Below are 15998 nucleotides of genomic sequence, written 5' to 3' on the forward strand. Positions count from 1 at the left end.
TGAGGTCATTCAGGAAATACTAGTCAGGGCTAAAAAGACTCTTAATATAGTCCTTAAGAAAGGCTCCTCTGCTCAGTCAAGAAGTAACTCCCCAAAGCAGCCATACAAAGTAATAAAGCAGGCCTCTCCCACAGTGAAGTATTTAAAAGGGTCAGCATTTGGGGGCTTTTGACTGGTTTCATTTTGTTCTATTTTAAGTACATGAGTGTGAACTGACTGCTGAATCCCATAAGTTTTTTTTTTTCCCCAAAAAATAACCAAGAAATGAAAGAAAGAAAGGAAGGAAGGAAGGGAGGGAGGGAGGGAGGGAGAGAGGGAGGGAGGAAGGAAGGAAGGAAGGAAGGAAGGAAGGAAGGAAGGAAGGAAGGAAGAACCCACATTATACCTTGAAGAAAAGGCATTCTTTGTAGGTACTGCCACTTAAAATCAAATCCTCAAAGACAGGCAAGGTTTTGTCATTAAAATGCTATAATTTGTGCTGTTATTTGGCTTAACAAATATAGGACTCTTTTTGTAAAAACATCTTGAAATAGTTTGGCAATTCTTCATCCACAGCTAACTTTGGAGCGAACTTGTCAGCTCATATACAGACACATCTGATACAATGAAATGAGTCCATTCCTTTTTCTGGAAGGGGAGAGAAACAAAATAGTGCTACTGAACTAGATTTCTGACTACAGATAACCCCCTGCCTCAAACATTTAGTGTGACCTCAAAATAAAGATGTATCAATCTCTTTCTCTCTCTCTCTTTAATAATAAAACTTTCCACGTGGAATAAAGAAAAGAAAAGAAAAAAAAAAGATGTATCAAAAACACATTCCAGGGGCTGGAGAGATGGCTCAGTGGTTAAGAGCACTTGCTGTTCTTCCAGAGGACCCGGATTCAAGTCCCAGCACCCAGATGGAAGCAAACAACTGTCTGTAACTCCAGTGATCTGACACCCACACACAGACATATATGCAATGTGCATGAAATAAAAATAAATAAATAAAAAACACATTCCAAAGAACTCACTATGTGACTCCTGGAACTTTCTGTCATACTCCTTAGACCTCCAGAGAGAGAGAGGGGCTAGAGATAAAGTGCTGTCAGGAAGAGCCAAGAAGCTCATTAATAAAGCATACATACTGGACTCACCATTACCAAATTGCTAGATACATACACAAGAGAAGGGGGCATGCTCCAATGCATGCGAGAGAGGTCTCTGTGCTCCTGATCCTGAACACCCTTGCCCTACACACCTATGTATCTGACTCTTCAGCCATGCCTTTTCTTCTACCCCTTGTAAAAGAGCCAGCCAATGTGCTTCCCCCAGCTTCTCTACGAGCTGTTTCAGCAATTTACTGGACCTGGGGAGGGACTGTGGGAACCCCTTATCTGTCACTGGTTAGTCAGAAGCATAAGACACCTAGAACTATGGTTGTGTCCACAGTGGGCCCAAGCTAGCTAACTTCAGGTAGCTGCACCATGACCAACTTAACTCCCAAGAGGTTTCTACAAAGTTAGAAAATGGAAGGTGTAGAGAAGCCCGCACACAGATGGTGTCAGAAGTGCTATGAAGAAACAGGGTTTCTTTTTATATTTAGACAATTTAGCACCAAATGACATACAATGGGTGTTCAACAGCATCAGCTACTCATTGCTATTTTTACTGTTCTTAGGAGCTTACAATCAAATCTTACACTCATCTCCTTGAAACCTCCCTCCTTTCCTACATGACTAGCTGCTGGGTGACAAACAGGCAGAGCTGGTGGGTGTTCTAGTAAGTGCCTTTCCCACACACTGAAGATGAGTTCGAACTGAATAAGCAGAGGGACTGAGGGCCTGGAGACCAGCAAGGAGTGGTTGGAGCATACCCTGAGAATGGCATCTCCGCTGCTTAGAAATGTCACTCAGGCTCCTGGAAGGCAGAAACCAGTGAGGAGATGGATCATCAGAGTGTCTCCAAGGCCCACTCAGCTTCGGAACTCACTGGCTACTCATACTCAAAGGCCCTGGCTTTCCCAAATACAGAGTAAAAATGCTGGCAAACCTCCAGCCGAAGACTCCAAACACGATAAGCAACAAATGTCCAGGTCATTTAAATCTGCAAAGCAGGACATGAGCTAACCTTTTACCACTAAGATATTTTTAATTGTCTTCAAGTAAAAACTGAACTAAATCAGGAAAACAACTCATCTAGAAAGGAATGCCTTTTTTAAAGAATTTAATTTACTATTACTATGTAGGTACATGATGTGTGGGTATGAGTATGGGTACATGTAGGCATCAGAAAACAACTTTTGGGGATCAGTTCTCTCCTTCGCTATGGGTTCCAGGGATTGAACTCAGGTAATCAGGCTGAGTGGCAAGTGCTCTTATCCACCCAGTGATCTTGTCCCCCAGGAACGCTTTTATGCTTGTAGAGAACACTGTAACCCATGGAAGACTGGTCCCACAGGGTTGTTAGCTGAAACAAGTTAATAGCACTTAATGAGGGTTACAATTTAACACTATTTCAGCTGGAAAGGTTAGGTGAAATGTCAATAAAATGCTAAAGAAATCTCCCAGCTACAGGGCCTCAGAAGTTAACAGCAGCCCCTGAGCTGTAGACTGGGAATTTTTCCGTTCACATTCAAACTCAAGTTAAACAGCCACAGACGCTGAGGGCTCACCTTATCCTGTAAAAAGGTCCCAGGAAAACCTGCAAAGAGAAACTTGTTCTTCACTTTCAACTTGCCCAAATTTGCTACTATCAGATTATTTGATCTGGAACTTTCTGGGATGAGAAGCACAGGGGCACCAGCTTCGATATCCAGAAGAACCCTCGAGCATCGCTGCGCCTGGTCCCTCACCTGGTAAGAAAGGAAAGTACCCAGAGACTCGGTTATTTCTCCAATTTTATAATCAGACCTCTACGGGGCCCAAAAACTTTCATAAACTTATACAGCAATTAAAGAACACAATAGTTTATTTGTGGCCACGAGAGTAAATTAGAATCAGGAACAAAATGATAACGGAAAGTACCCAAATATTTGGAAATTAATTTCATACTTCTAAATAGCCTAAAAATTAGAGAATAAATCATAAGAGAAATGTGAAAATACATTCACAATGTTAATGAAGAAAATATATTCGATTACGGGACATGTGTAATGTAACAAGGACCCTTCTCATCTCACCAGGCCTGTGCTGCTTTTAAATTTGGTTGATTTGGTGTTTGTTTGGTTGATTGGTTTTTAAGACAGAGCTTCTCGGTAGCCCTGGCTGTCCCAGAACTCAATCTGTAGACACACTGGCCGCAATCTCAGAGATCCATCTGCCTCTGCCTCCCAAGTGCTGGGATTAAAGTATGTGCCAACACACCTAGCAAACATTTTATGCATATAGTTGTGTGCCTGAACGTACATATGTACGCTACATGAGTGCCTGGTGTCTAGGAAGGTAGAAGAGGCATTAGATCCCCTGGAACCGAGGTTACTGATGGTTGTTCACCACCATGTGGGTGCTGGAAACTGAACCTAGGTCCTCTGCAAGAGCAGCCAATGCTTTTAACCACTGAGCCAGCTCTCCAGCCCCTCTGTGCTACTTTTAAGAGAAAAATACAACTTTATAGTACAGAGGGGTTTTGGCGCGGAGAGCATTCTGGGAATTGAACCTAGTACTCTGTCCCTGAGCTACAGCCACAAAGGACTCTCTTGAAACTTCTTAATTTATTTAATATTTGGGGGGTGCGGGTAATGCATCCCACAGCACACATGCGGAGGTGAAAGGAAAACTGTGGAGTTGGTTCTCTCCTCCCACTTTTACATGGATTCTATGAATCAAACTCAGGACACCAGGCTTTTGTGCAAGGCCCTTAAAGATCGGGCCAACACTTTACGCGCCTGCCCACACTATCTCGCTGGGTATAATTATAATGTATTAGCTTTGTTTTCTTGTTCCTATCATTGCACTAAAATACACTGGGAGAGTCATTTTTCTTTGACGGTGTAGCCACTGGTGGGTTGCCCATGCTTCAGTGGAGCCCCCACATCCATGTGTGCATGACCAGCTAACTGGACTCAATGGATTATTCAAAACAAGAAGACATAAGTTGGGAGGGGGACTTTTTATGAGTATGAGAGGCGCTTGGGGGGAAAAGTAGGGGTAGTTATGATAAAAATATGTTGTATACATGTATAAAATTCTCAAAGGAAAAAATACATTTTAAAAAATAACTTTAAACATTATAAAATACATAGAATATCTAGGCAAGGTAACACATGCCTACAATTCCAACAGTAAAGCTGCAGCAGGTGGATCACAAGTTTAAGGCCAGCCGAATCAACACAGTGAGTTCAAAATCAGCCTGGATTATATAGTAAGACACTGCCTTACAAAGCAAGGTCTGAGGACTGTAGCTCAATGGTAGGACAGGCGTCCAGCAGTGCCAGGCCCTAGAGTCCATCACCAGCACCAAAGTGGGGGAAATGATCCAGGCACTAAGGGTGCCATGAACTGAAATGTCCAGGAAAGTTTCATCCATTTGGAAAATCATCCAACAGTTTCCAGAAGTGACCCCAATAAAGTCCTGAAAGGGTCCAGAAGTCCAAAGTGTCAATCAGAAATCTCTTCTATTTTTTTTTTTTTTTTTTTTTTGGTTTTTCGAGACAGGGTTTCTCTATGTAGCTTTGCGCCTTTCCTGGAACTCGCTTTGGAGACCAGGCTGGCCTCGAACTTACAGAGATCTGCCTGGATCTGCCTCCTGAGTGCTGGGATTAAAGGCGTGCGCCACCACCGCCCGGCTCTTCTATTATTTTTACAGACAACTAAAGCTAAACTTCAAAGGAACTTAAGGTATGACTTAGAGATGGGGAATCAACCTGCCACACAGACCACACATTGGTAAATAGAAAATACCTCTCCTTTCCTCAGTGAAATGTTCTAGATTTATCTCTGGAGGCTTCAAAGTTCTACTGACCACGAACTGGAGAGATGGCTCAGTAGATGAAAGCATGTACTGCTCTTCCAGGAAACCTGAGTTCCTTTCCCAGCACCCGCTGGGCAGCTCACAACCACCTGTAACTCCAGCTCCAAGGGAATGGCTGTCTCTGACTTCTGTGGGCACATACATTCATGTGTACATAACCACAAACAGATACACACCCATTTGTGTAATTAGAAATCATAAAATAAGACTGTGGAGACAGCTTAATGGATACCAGTGTTGGCTACGTAAGCCATGAGAACATGAATTTGATCTCCAGAACCTACACGTGCTGATCAGATTTAACGTACACCCGACACAACCTAGAATCATGGGAACAGATTCTCACTAAGGGAATATCTACACTGGGTTGCTCTGTGGGGATGTCTGGAGTGGCAGAGAACATCTAAACTGATGAAGAGGACCAAGCCCAATATTCCCTAAGGAGAGGGTCCTGAGCTGTTTAAGAATGGAGAAGGCAAGCTGAACAAGTAAGTGAGTGAGCATGCCTGCAAGCAAGTAAGGAATTGAGCAAGCAAGTGGGCATGACGGCATCCATTTCTCTCTGCTCCTGACTACACCTGCCAAAAGCTCCGGCCGCTGTGACGTCCTTTTTATGATGGACTGTAACCTGGAACATGGGCTAAATAAACCCTTTTCTCCCCCTAAGTTGCTTTATGTTGGGGTATTTTATCAGAGCAACAGAAACGAAAATAGAACACCATGTAAAAGGCAGGAATGGCAGCACACGACTGTAACCCCAGTGCTAGGGAGCAGAGACAGAAGAATCCTAGTGACTTGCTGGCCAGCCATGCTAACTGAAATAGCAAGCTTCAGCTTCAGTGAGAAGCCCTGTGTGCAAAATACCTGATGTCAACCTCTGATGCATATATGTGCCCACACAGGCAAGCAAGCACGTGCCTGTGCACACGCACGCGTACATGCACATACATACACGCGTACATGCACATACATACACACCCCATATCATTTTACTTTATTTTACTTTATTGCTATTCTTTAGATGCCTGTTTGTTTTTTTTGTTTTTTTTTTCTTAACTATAGATAGAAAGGGTGTGGATCTAGATGGGAGGAGACAAGAGAGGAACTGAAAGGAGCTGAGAGAGGGACAACCATAATCAGAATATACTGCATGAAAAAAATCTATTTTCAATAAAAGAAAACAGTCAAATTGAAAAGGCAACTTAGAGACAAGATGCTACCCACCGTCTGACCCTCAATAGCAGCTCGCTGGCGCCCTAAGACATCTTGCAGCTGAGTGAAGTGCTGAATGAAGGCCACCACCTCCGCCTGAAAGCGCTGCGTGTGCACATACTGCACAGAGGCCATCTGTAAGCTCACGCGAATGTCATGCTCTCTCTGGAGCAGAGGGTCTGGCTGCCCATATCTGGAAATGGGGACAAAAATAAGACTCAGACATCAGCAAGATTTGAGTATTACGTTGATTTAAGGGCTTCCTCTCCAAAAAGCTCTAGCTATTAAAACAGAAAACCCCCAAAACAAGCCTGTTAATAATTTAATAGTAAGGACATTAAACAAAAGTGTGATGTGACACCCAGGGCTACAAACAATGGGCACCACTGAGCACAAAACTCACTATCCCTCTAGAAAGCACCTAAGGCCCCTGAGTGCTGCCCCGGCACAGCACCTCCTGTCCCTGCTGTAAGGGCTGCGGCTGCTCCTGGCAGAGGCTGTGACGATATGGGTTAGGGAAGTAATTTTAAAAGCCATGGAGAAATGGAAGAGGCAGAGCTAGTGCTTCCAGGGAAAGGGGGCTTCTAAAAAACAGAGAGGGGTTGTCTTTTTATGTCAGTGAAATGTAGACTGTAATGTCGAGTGTAGACTCAAAGATAAACAGAAGACTTTTACAGTCACTCGGAATCTAATGACCTGGGATGCCAAGAAATGATTCCCCCACAGTCAGTGAGGGAAGGAATTCATATTTACCAAAGAATGCACTTTTGTGCCAAGCAAAGAATTAAGGGTTCACGTTAATCATCTCATTTATTGTAGAACCATGCCATTGCCGTGTATAAAATAAGCAAATCAAACTAAACTCTGAAATTCTCAGTAGAGTGAGGCAACCTCACAGTGAGAAGTTCTCAGACTCGGAGGAGAGTGAGCTAAGGGGGTTCGCTAAAGACTGAACCCAGAGCTTTGTGCAAGCTAGCAAGCACTCTACCAATAAGCCATATCCTCAGCCCACAGATGTTTTTTGGGAACCACTTTTCTCAGCACACTAAAAGGAAGGGGGGGGGGGCATGAACAGGAGCCTTGACCTTATATAATACTAATGGGCAGGACTATACAACTACATTTTCTACTACCTCTCAAGAAAGCTGAAAACTTCATCCAGGAAAACCATTCTTTAAAGTAAGCAGATAGGTCTAAAGACACCTTCTAAATTCCAACAGGAATTCAACATAAGTCATACTTATTAGCAAAGAGAGCACACTCAGCGGGAGCAGGACTCTCAGACTGAAATCAGGCAAGAATGCTCAGTGCTACATGGAAGCTCAGAGATGCTCAACTCAGGCCCCCTTCACAGACAGAGGAAGAGTGGCACACAGAAATTAAGTGACTTGCTTCAAGTCACACAGCAAGTTGGTAGGAGCAGACAAAGCCCAGGTCTTCTGATAACTGGGATTATTTCAATCCTATCCAATACGCTTATGACACTAAGTAATCTCCAACGCAAATCTTCTTTAATAAAATTCAATATAAATCAGGATTCCTCACAAGCTAGATCTTTTCAATTTTACTTAAGAAAGTAAAATTTTTCACTGTTTAGTCAATAAGGATTTTACACAGTGAGCTGGCAAGACAGCTCAGCAGCTTGGCGACCTGGGTTCGATCCCCAGAACCCCCCATGGTGGAAGGAGAGAAGCGGCTCTGCAAGTTGTCCTCTGACCTCCACACACACACTGTGGGAGACACACAGAAAATAAACACACGTAAAACAATGTCTAAAAAGGACTCCAAACAGCAGTGATCACCACACACAGCCCAAGAAAGGGTGGATGTTTTATAGCAAGCGACTTGACACACAGCCCAGAGGAAAGACGTGCATGTTTTACTTGAAAGTTTGGAAGATGAGCGCCTCTTCTCCACTTGTGGTGAAACGTTCTCTGTAGAAGTCTCCATGTGGCGTGAGGTCACTCAGGGACAGGCTCCCAATGCTTCCCTGCAAGGCCAGGTCTCCCTCTACAGTGTTAAAATTAGAACACGTTATTATAGACATTTTCTGGACTTGTTTAATACATGTGAATTAAAACAGACATGCACATGCCTCAGACTTCCACTTTTTAATCAAACTAAATGTCAAAAGTAAATTACCAGACGCCAAGACAGCAGAGAAACACTTGATGTGCTATTTCTAAGGGTTTCAAAGCCAAAGTCTCAAGGAGATGAACAAGTCTAAACAACAAAGTCTATACAAGCCAGCAACATTGCATACTAGGGCACATCTACGTCAGAAAGAAAACTAACTAAATGCATTTCCAACTTGAAGGACAAAACACTGGCAGCTGCAGGTAGAAACAGAATCCTCGGAGACCAGACCGCTGGTTAGAAGTGAGAGAACCATCACGTGGTCTATTCACTGTACTAGGAATAAAAGAACAAGGGAGGAAGTGTCTGTGTCAGCTGCTCAAGCAACACTGAGTGGGCTTGCAGTGACTTCAGCTAATGCGTGGGGACGAAGGTGCTGACACAGATTGGAAATGAGTCTGCTGGCAGGAGCACAGCCCTGGGGTGAGGATGGAGACGGGTGCTGGGGCACATGTACTGGAACGTGAGCATGAAACGTTCCTTCCTACAGGGTGCAGTGGCTGGTGTACGCCTGTAATCCCAGTACTTAGGAGGCAGAGGCAGGTGGATCCCTGGGAACTGAAGCCTGGTCTACATGAAGTTCCAGGTCAATGACTGAACTATTATTTCTACAGGACAAAACCAATCGTCACTTTACCCAGCTGTCACCATGATCACCAAGGTACACACCTCTGGCAGGCCAGGTGAGTTCCCCAGGGACTAAAGACATATATTTATTTTTTGATTCCTAATGTCCTCTAACAAAAATGCCAGCCTCCTCCCAATTAAAGACCTCTCTTCTAGGATGCTTTTCTAAAATCATACCAGGCACGAGACCTCTCTGTCAGGTAATTTCTTCTCCAATTTCTTGACTTCATGACAGTGTTAGCATCTCTGTCTTCACTACTGCATTACACATTCCTTAAGGGAGGTCAGTGTTTGAGCTCATGCTTTGTAAACCCTACCCCTTAGAACATGGTATTCTAGTAAGAATTCCAACCTGCAAATGCTCACCAGAAAGAGGCCAGCTTTGCTGCCATACCCTGCTGCAGAACACCATACCCTCTGGCAGCACCCCTACTTAAGACCACAGACAGAATGAGCTTGTCCCATTTTCCACAGACAGCCCTTCGACCTGCCTGTCTTCCAGATCTAACTATTAATATCTCTCCATTTCACTCTCAAAAGTATCCCAATTTAAACAAAAAAAAATTATCTGGTCACACTACACAGATAGATGCTAGGGGCCCTTGGGATGAGATGGGAGAGGAGCAGGGAGAAAGTTGTACCGTTACCTGCCTTTGTAATAAGCCATCCAGGCAATGCTGATCCCAAGCCAGGATTTGGGACCACCACCATAAATAATGGCCATACCAATACCCACGATCAAGCCACAGATGTACACCTACTTGGCATGTGAGGACAACTAGTTTTGTGCTGGGTGTTGAAACATTTACCAGATCGTGAAGTGTTTGCTTTGGTCGCACTTACCGATCATCTCCACGTGTGCTACTAATTTGGACACATTTGCTTTAGCCAGCTCACTGGTGGCCTTGCTCAGCACAAGAGAAAGCGAATGAACCTGGGACACAAAGTACAAAGCAAAAGGCAAGTTAATGAGAGGAACAGGAAATGGCAAAACCGAACGGGTGAGAATGGGGACAGGCTTGGGAAAGTGAAGGTAAATCTTTTATTATTTATTCAGTGTGTGTGTGTGTGTGTGTGTGTGTGTGTGTGTGTGTGTGTGTGTACCTGGGCTTGCACATGCACATGTGTTTGGAGGTCATAGGACAATGTGTGGGGATCAATCTTCTCTCCTTCCACTTCTTCCACTGTGTGGGTTCTGGGACTCGAACCCAAGATTGTCAGGCTTGGTAGCAGGCACTTACACATGCTGAGTCATCTTGCCAGCTCAAACCTTTTCATGATGCCAATTTCAATTGTGCCCAAAGCAGATCTACTAACCAAGCACATGAGGAAGGAATTCCAGTTTCAGATTCTGTGACCTCTCCTCTATGTTCCTCTGTTGGTGGTGGAATGTTACATGGTATAAAACAAGGTTTCCCATCTTAGCAATTAATTGTTAGCAGTGCATAGTTCTGTAATGACTCACAAATCTGTAAAGTCAGGTCTCCTCTAGAAAATCTATGTAGGCAAATGATGAAAACGACCTGGAGTCCTGCCTAATGCCTTTGAACCCATATTTAACAGAGGTCTATGGTTAGCAATGGGACTTCAGGGGGCAGGGACAGTGTCCTCTTGTCTTGAGAATAGAATTCTCTGACAGAGAGAGGCTGCACTATGCTAATTCCAACTACTGAAAATACTTCTATGTCTAAGAATTTGCTGGGTCAGTCCTCAGCTCCTCTGCCTTAGGGGCCAGGCTCTGACGGAAGAGAAGGAAGGAGCAGGAGACAAAAGAGCATGTGTGCCACACACCCCTGTGTCCTCGAAGTCTTCACAGAGTAGGAGTTGACAGATGGGTAGGAAACGCAAAGAGAAACAAAGAAAATGAGAGCAGAAAGGAGGAAAAGCACCTATAAAAGGCATAGGAAGTGGAAAGAGCATTGTCATCAGAGCAGCGACCTCAGTCGGAGATGTTCTCATTCCTCTGACAGGGACCACAGAAGGATCAAGACATCAAAGTCCATAAAAAGGGAAAATAAGATCCTTAAGCAGTGAATCTCCTGGGACTACACACCCTGAGTCTAAAGATGCTGTGTTGAAAGGAACCCCGCTGTTATCACCTGAACTCACTTCACGGCATGGCACCTTCACATCACTGAGAAGGACCAGCTGTCCTCAGAGTGACAGGAAGCACTTGCCACTTTGGTGCTATGTCCTCTCCAAGAAGTGCATCTGAAGAAGTGCATCTGAATCAGATGCACACACAAACTTCCAATCCCAAACAGGATGGAGTCGAGTAGGAAGTAGGAAAACCACTAACACGTGGAGTGCAGCCCCAGCATAAGCCCGGGTTCCCTAGCAAATCGATGCACAGGGTGCTGGGAGACACAAGAGACTAAGTAAACAGGACAGCAAATGTAACACATGGACCCTCGTTGGACACTGACTCAGATTTTCATGTGCTGTTTTACTGACTTCTCATTCTGTAGCTGGGAAAACTTACCTCTCAGAAAAGCCTAGCATTGCAGAGACCAAAGGAAAGGCCTCAAGTCTCTCAAATCATTCATGCCTCCACAATTCATCCAGGAAAAGGTATTTGTGCAACATTCTGGAAATCTGAGTGTGGCCTGATGGTGCTATGTAACACCAAGGCATGTCTGTCAATGTAGCGAGACAATGATTGTGATTTTGTAGAAAAATATCCATTTTTTTCTAGAAACAAATATGGGGGTGTAATGGTATCTAGAATTTTTTTTTAATTTTACTTTGGTTTTTGAGAGAATCTCACTATATAGCCTTGGCTTTAATTTTTTAACATTTGTGTGCGTGTGTGTGTGTGTGTGTGTGTGTGTGTGTGTGTGTGAACATGGATATGTACACATGTGGAGGTGTGGTGGTATTGTGTTCCCCAAAATATTGTGTACCCTAATAAACTTATCTGGGGTCAGAGAACAGAAAAGCCACTAGATACTTAGGATAGGCAGTGGTAGCACACGCCTTTAATCCTAGCATTCCAGAGGCAGAAATCCATCACCAAGCATGGTGACTCACGCCTTTAATCCCAGAAAGCGAGCCTTTAATCCCAGGGAGTGATGGTAGAAGGCAGAAAGATATATAAGGCATGAGGACCAGAAACTAGAAGCTTTTAGCTGGTTAAGCTTCAGGCTTTCGAGCAGCAGTTCAGCTGAGAGCCATTGGGATGAGGACACAGAAGCTTCCAGTCTGAGGAAACAAGACCAGCTGAGAAGCTGGCCAGGTGAGGTTAGCTGTGGCTTGTTCTGTCTCTCTGATCATTCAGCGTTCACCCCAATACCTGGCTCCTGGGTTTGATTTTATTAATAAGACCCTTTAAGATTCGTGCTACACAGGACAACTTTCAAGAGTCAGTTCTCTTCTTCTTCCATGTGAGTCAACAGCTTGACGGCATACACCTCTACCCACTGAACAATCTGACCTGCCCTAGAACTTGCTTTAAAAGATGGTGGTGGTGCACGCCTTTAATCCCAGCACTCGGGAGGCAGAGCCAGGCGGATCTCTGTGAGTTCGAGGCCAGCCTGGTCTCCAAAGCAAGTTCCAGGAAAGGGACAAAGCTACACACAGAAACCCTGTCTCGAAAAACCAAAAAAAAAAAAAAAAAAAAAAAAAAAGATTTCAGTGAAGAAAAGGGAATAAAGGTGATGTGACAGATTCTAGTGCCAGGAATATTGAGGTTCATGACTCATTTCCTCTGTGTTATATTAGAAATCCATCACAATAAAAATGTTCAAAAATTCTTGTCTCAAAAAATACATTGTGGGAAGCACTTATGTAGTCCTGTGCTCCTCAGTAGCAGACTGTGCAAAGGTCCCAGGAGCACACCACATCTTCCCACAGCAGGGAAGAAGTCCTAAGGCAGATCCCCACAGGCACCAGGAGAATAAAGTCACCTTTATAACACATCAAATGCAACCAAAGAATGACTGAACGCTGCCACTTGCTGCCACTTGCAGTCACCGTGCTAGGCCCAATGCCCCAGAGCCTCAGAGCATTCACCCACCCACCGAGCAAGAGGCAGAACTGGCTTTTCCAGCCAACTGAGTTCGAGGTAGAACTGCCCCCTGCCCCGCCCCCCCTGCCCCCACCTCTCCTCCCAGGCTTCCCCCTTCTAGAGGAGTAAAGCCTGCTGTGGGTTAGAGAAACAAGACAACACCAACACGGGTTGATGGGTTCCTGGCTGTTCCCAGCAGTACATGCAGGCCACATGCACCAAGACATGTAAATAAAGACATTCCTCCCCAGGCACACAGAGTGACCAGCTGCTGCTGCACAGGTGCCAGAACTCTGGACAGGCCTTATAACTTACAACAGGCCTGTACTGACCCACACAGTCAGCTCAGTGTACCTGACTACTGTTCCATCATACACTGCAGAATGCCTTAAAATGCTACCTTACGGGTTATTTTTTAATATTTACAATATGAATATCAAGATTAAGTTACAAGCATGGCAATCCATGTCATATTAAAAACTGTAACGGCAACCATTCACTGGATGCTTGCTATGTGCCACATACCGTGTGGAGGGTCTCACACTCATCCCGTCTAATGCCTGGGACCACCCTCTCTATAGGCACTGCAGCACACCACCTAGTTTACTAGCGAAAAAACTTCCTCATTCACCCAAGACCACCGCTGCAGGTTCCAGTGCAGAGCCAGGATTCCAACAGACAATCTAACCTTGCACACTGCATCCCATGGCAGCCTGCAGTGGGCCCAGTGACAGCCAATAGTGCTGTGAGAGCTCACAAGAAAGCCACGCACAGAAGCTGCTACCATGCACCAGACACCGCTGACACCATGACAGAAGATGGACGGGGAGGAAAGAAGCTAAAGAAACAAAAAGGATTCCCTGGAGTCACATGGCCCAGAAGAAGACAGGCTGCTTCATCTATTCCCTCTTCCTCCAGATGGGCTTTACAACAAAGCCCTTTCCAAGACATCACTGTCTATATGTCACGAACATCTATATTTCTCAACAGCCAGACACAGACTACACAGCCCTCAGCCAATGAGAACTCTTTTCCAGGATAAATGTAAAATGCTCACATTTAGATAGGATTCAAACTCATCTTCAGAGGATAACGATACCTTGAGATCCAGCTTGGAGTTCACTGGCTCCTGGAGCTCAGACTCCATGGCAGCGCGGGACTCCGACTTCACGTTCTGTAGAGGGTCCTCAGGCGGCACCTTCATGGCGTGGTTGTCTGCAGTGGAGCCGATCCCAAAGAAGTCCAGAATCACCACCCAGGTTTGCAGGGTGATTAGCACATCCAAGCAGTTAAAGTCAACGTCGATGCTCCGGTTAATGCGATTGTAACTAGAAGAGAATTCTGGGTGTTTTTTATCCACCAAGAATATATTGATGTGGACCAAGGAATCGTCAAATTTATTCTTTCCAGCAAGCACCTTGGGCTCGTCCACTGTGGGAGAAGGCGGTGGGGTCAGGGGGTAGCTGCTGTCCTGAACTTCCTTTTGCTTTTTCCGAGATGTGGAGATGGGTCTTTGATACAACTGAAAGACGTTCGGAGCTTCCTCCATGTGGGAAGGGAGAGACCGGGGCATGTCGGGATACTCCACAGTGGATACCGAAGGGCAGGATTGGGAGAGATACTCCTTCTGTGATAAGCTAGATGGCTTGGGAGCCCCTCGAGAGACCATCAGGCTCTTATACTTGGAGTCTGGATTCTTCTCCAATAAGTCTTCCATGAGGAGTGAGCGCAAGGCAATCTGAATGGATAAGGTCTGCGGATGGTCTTTACTGAACTCCACCTCAAAATCCTGAAACTTTAAGCTCACAAGCCCTTGGGCCCCCAAAGTCAGGTCACCACTCAGCTGAACCTGCAACTCCGATATACAGAAGTTGGCTTGAATCTGAGTAAAGGCTTTGGCTTCCTTCACAGACAAGGACTTCTGCGAGGTGCTGGAGAAGCTGGAATGGCTGAACAAGCCGTTCTCCTTCCTCTCCACAGAAGGTTCTCCGCAGGAGCTAAGTGGGGGCAGGGGGGAGTTAGGGCAGGGGGAGGATGGGGCACTGGCTGCAAACTTATTCAGATCTTCACTGTACACAAGGTTGTCCAGCGTCTGTAAAACCTGCTCATACACGTGCTTGGCTAACACCACCTGCATTCAAAGGGAACAACCAGTTACTCCAGAACCATCTTTTAAAATTTACTTGCAATTTTGTGTATGGGGGGTATACAGGAGTGTAGGTGCCCATGGAGGTTAAAAGAGTCAGGACCCTCCCCCCAATACACTTCCCCAAGCTGAAGTTACAGGCAGCCGGCAGCTGCCCAACACAAATACCAGGAACCTAACTCAGGTCTTCTGGAAGAACAGTGGCCCTAGCCACTGAACTGTCTCTCCAGTCCCTCCCACACTATTACTATCACACAGACCCTGAACCCCTCCCAGTTGGTAGTTCTGTGTTTACCAAGAGGCTTTATGTTAGTTGGCACCAAGGGCCATCATTTCTCCTCTGTCCTCTCCATTCACTTCCACTCACAAGGCTCTCCCTAGCCCCTTGCAGAATAATCTATGCACATAACTTGCAGTGAGTGCTCCTTGGTACGCTCAAGTCGGCAAAGCCAATCTTTCTAACCACACGAAAGAACTGCAGAAAGCAAGGAGGAGACTTCAAAAGTCTAACGTGGGCACAGCACAGGACTGAAAAACAAGACTGTAAACTACTGCAGGTCAGCCGAGCAGTGGTGTGCACCCCTTTAATCCCAGCACTGGGGAGGTAGAGGCAGGCAGATCTCCATGAGTTCGAGGCCAGCCTGGTCTCCTGAGTGAGTTCCAGGACAGGCTCCAAAGCTACACAGAGAAACCCTGTCTCAGAGAAAAAAAAAAAAAAAAACCTACCCAGATCAGCAGTCAGTGGGACAAAGAATGGTTAGTACTTTTCAAACAATGATCTGATCTGCAATTATGTTTTTTCTCTCTTACAGTTTCCGTTGTTGGGGCTGGGGTGGGACCCAGAGCCCTGTGCACATTAGGCAAACACTGTCACTGAGCTGCACCCCTGGTGTCTTACTCTCTTTTAGTTAGAATTTC

The 15998-nt window shown here is 45.2% G+C and overlaps 1 protein-coding gene across 1 annotated transcript in view; it reads right to left on the minus strand.

Moving 5' to 3' along the window:
* Window positions 1-15998, minus strand: part of Vps13d (vacuolar protein sorting 13 homolog D) — a 234382-nt gene that overhangs the window by 171358 nt on the left and 47026 nt on the right. Inside the window, exons 21-25 of the mRNA XM_059255348.1 lie at window positions 14034-15065; window positions 9772-9862; window positions 8049-8175; window positions 6178-6358; window positions 2657-2836 (exon numbers count right to left, since the gene is read on the minus strand). Coding sequence (XP_059111331.1) covers window positions 2657-2836; window positions 6178-6358; window positions 8049-8175; window positions 9772-9862; window positions 14034-15065 — 1611 coding nt within the window. The remainder of the gene's footprint in view (window positions 1-2656; window positions 2837-6177; window positions 6359-8048; window positions 8176-9771; window positions 9863-14033; window positions 15066-15998) is intronic.

The sequence above is a fragment of the Peromyscus eremicus genome, chromosome 2 (genome assembly GCF_949786415.1).
Source record: "Peromyscus eremicus chromosome 2, PerEre_H2_v1, whole genome shotgun sequence".
Taxonomy (NCBI): domain Eukaryota; kingdom Metazoa; phylum Chordata; class Mammalia; order Rodentia; family Cricetidae; genus Peromyscus; species Peromyscus eremicus.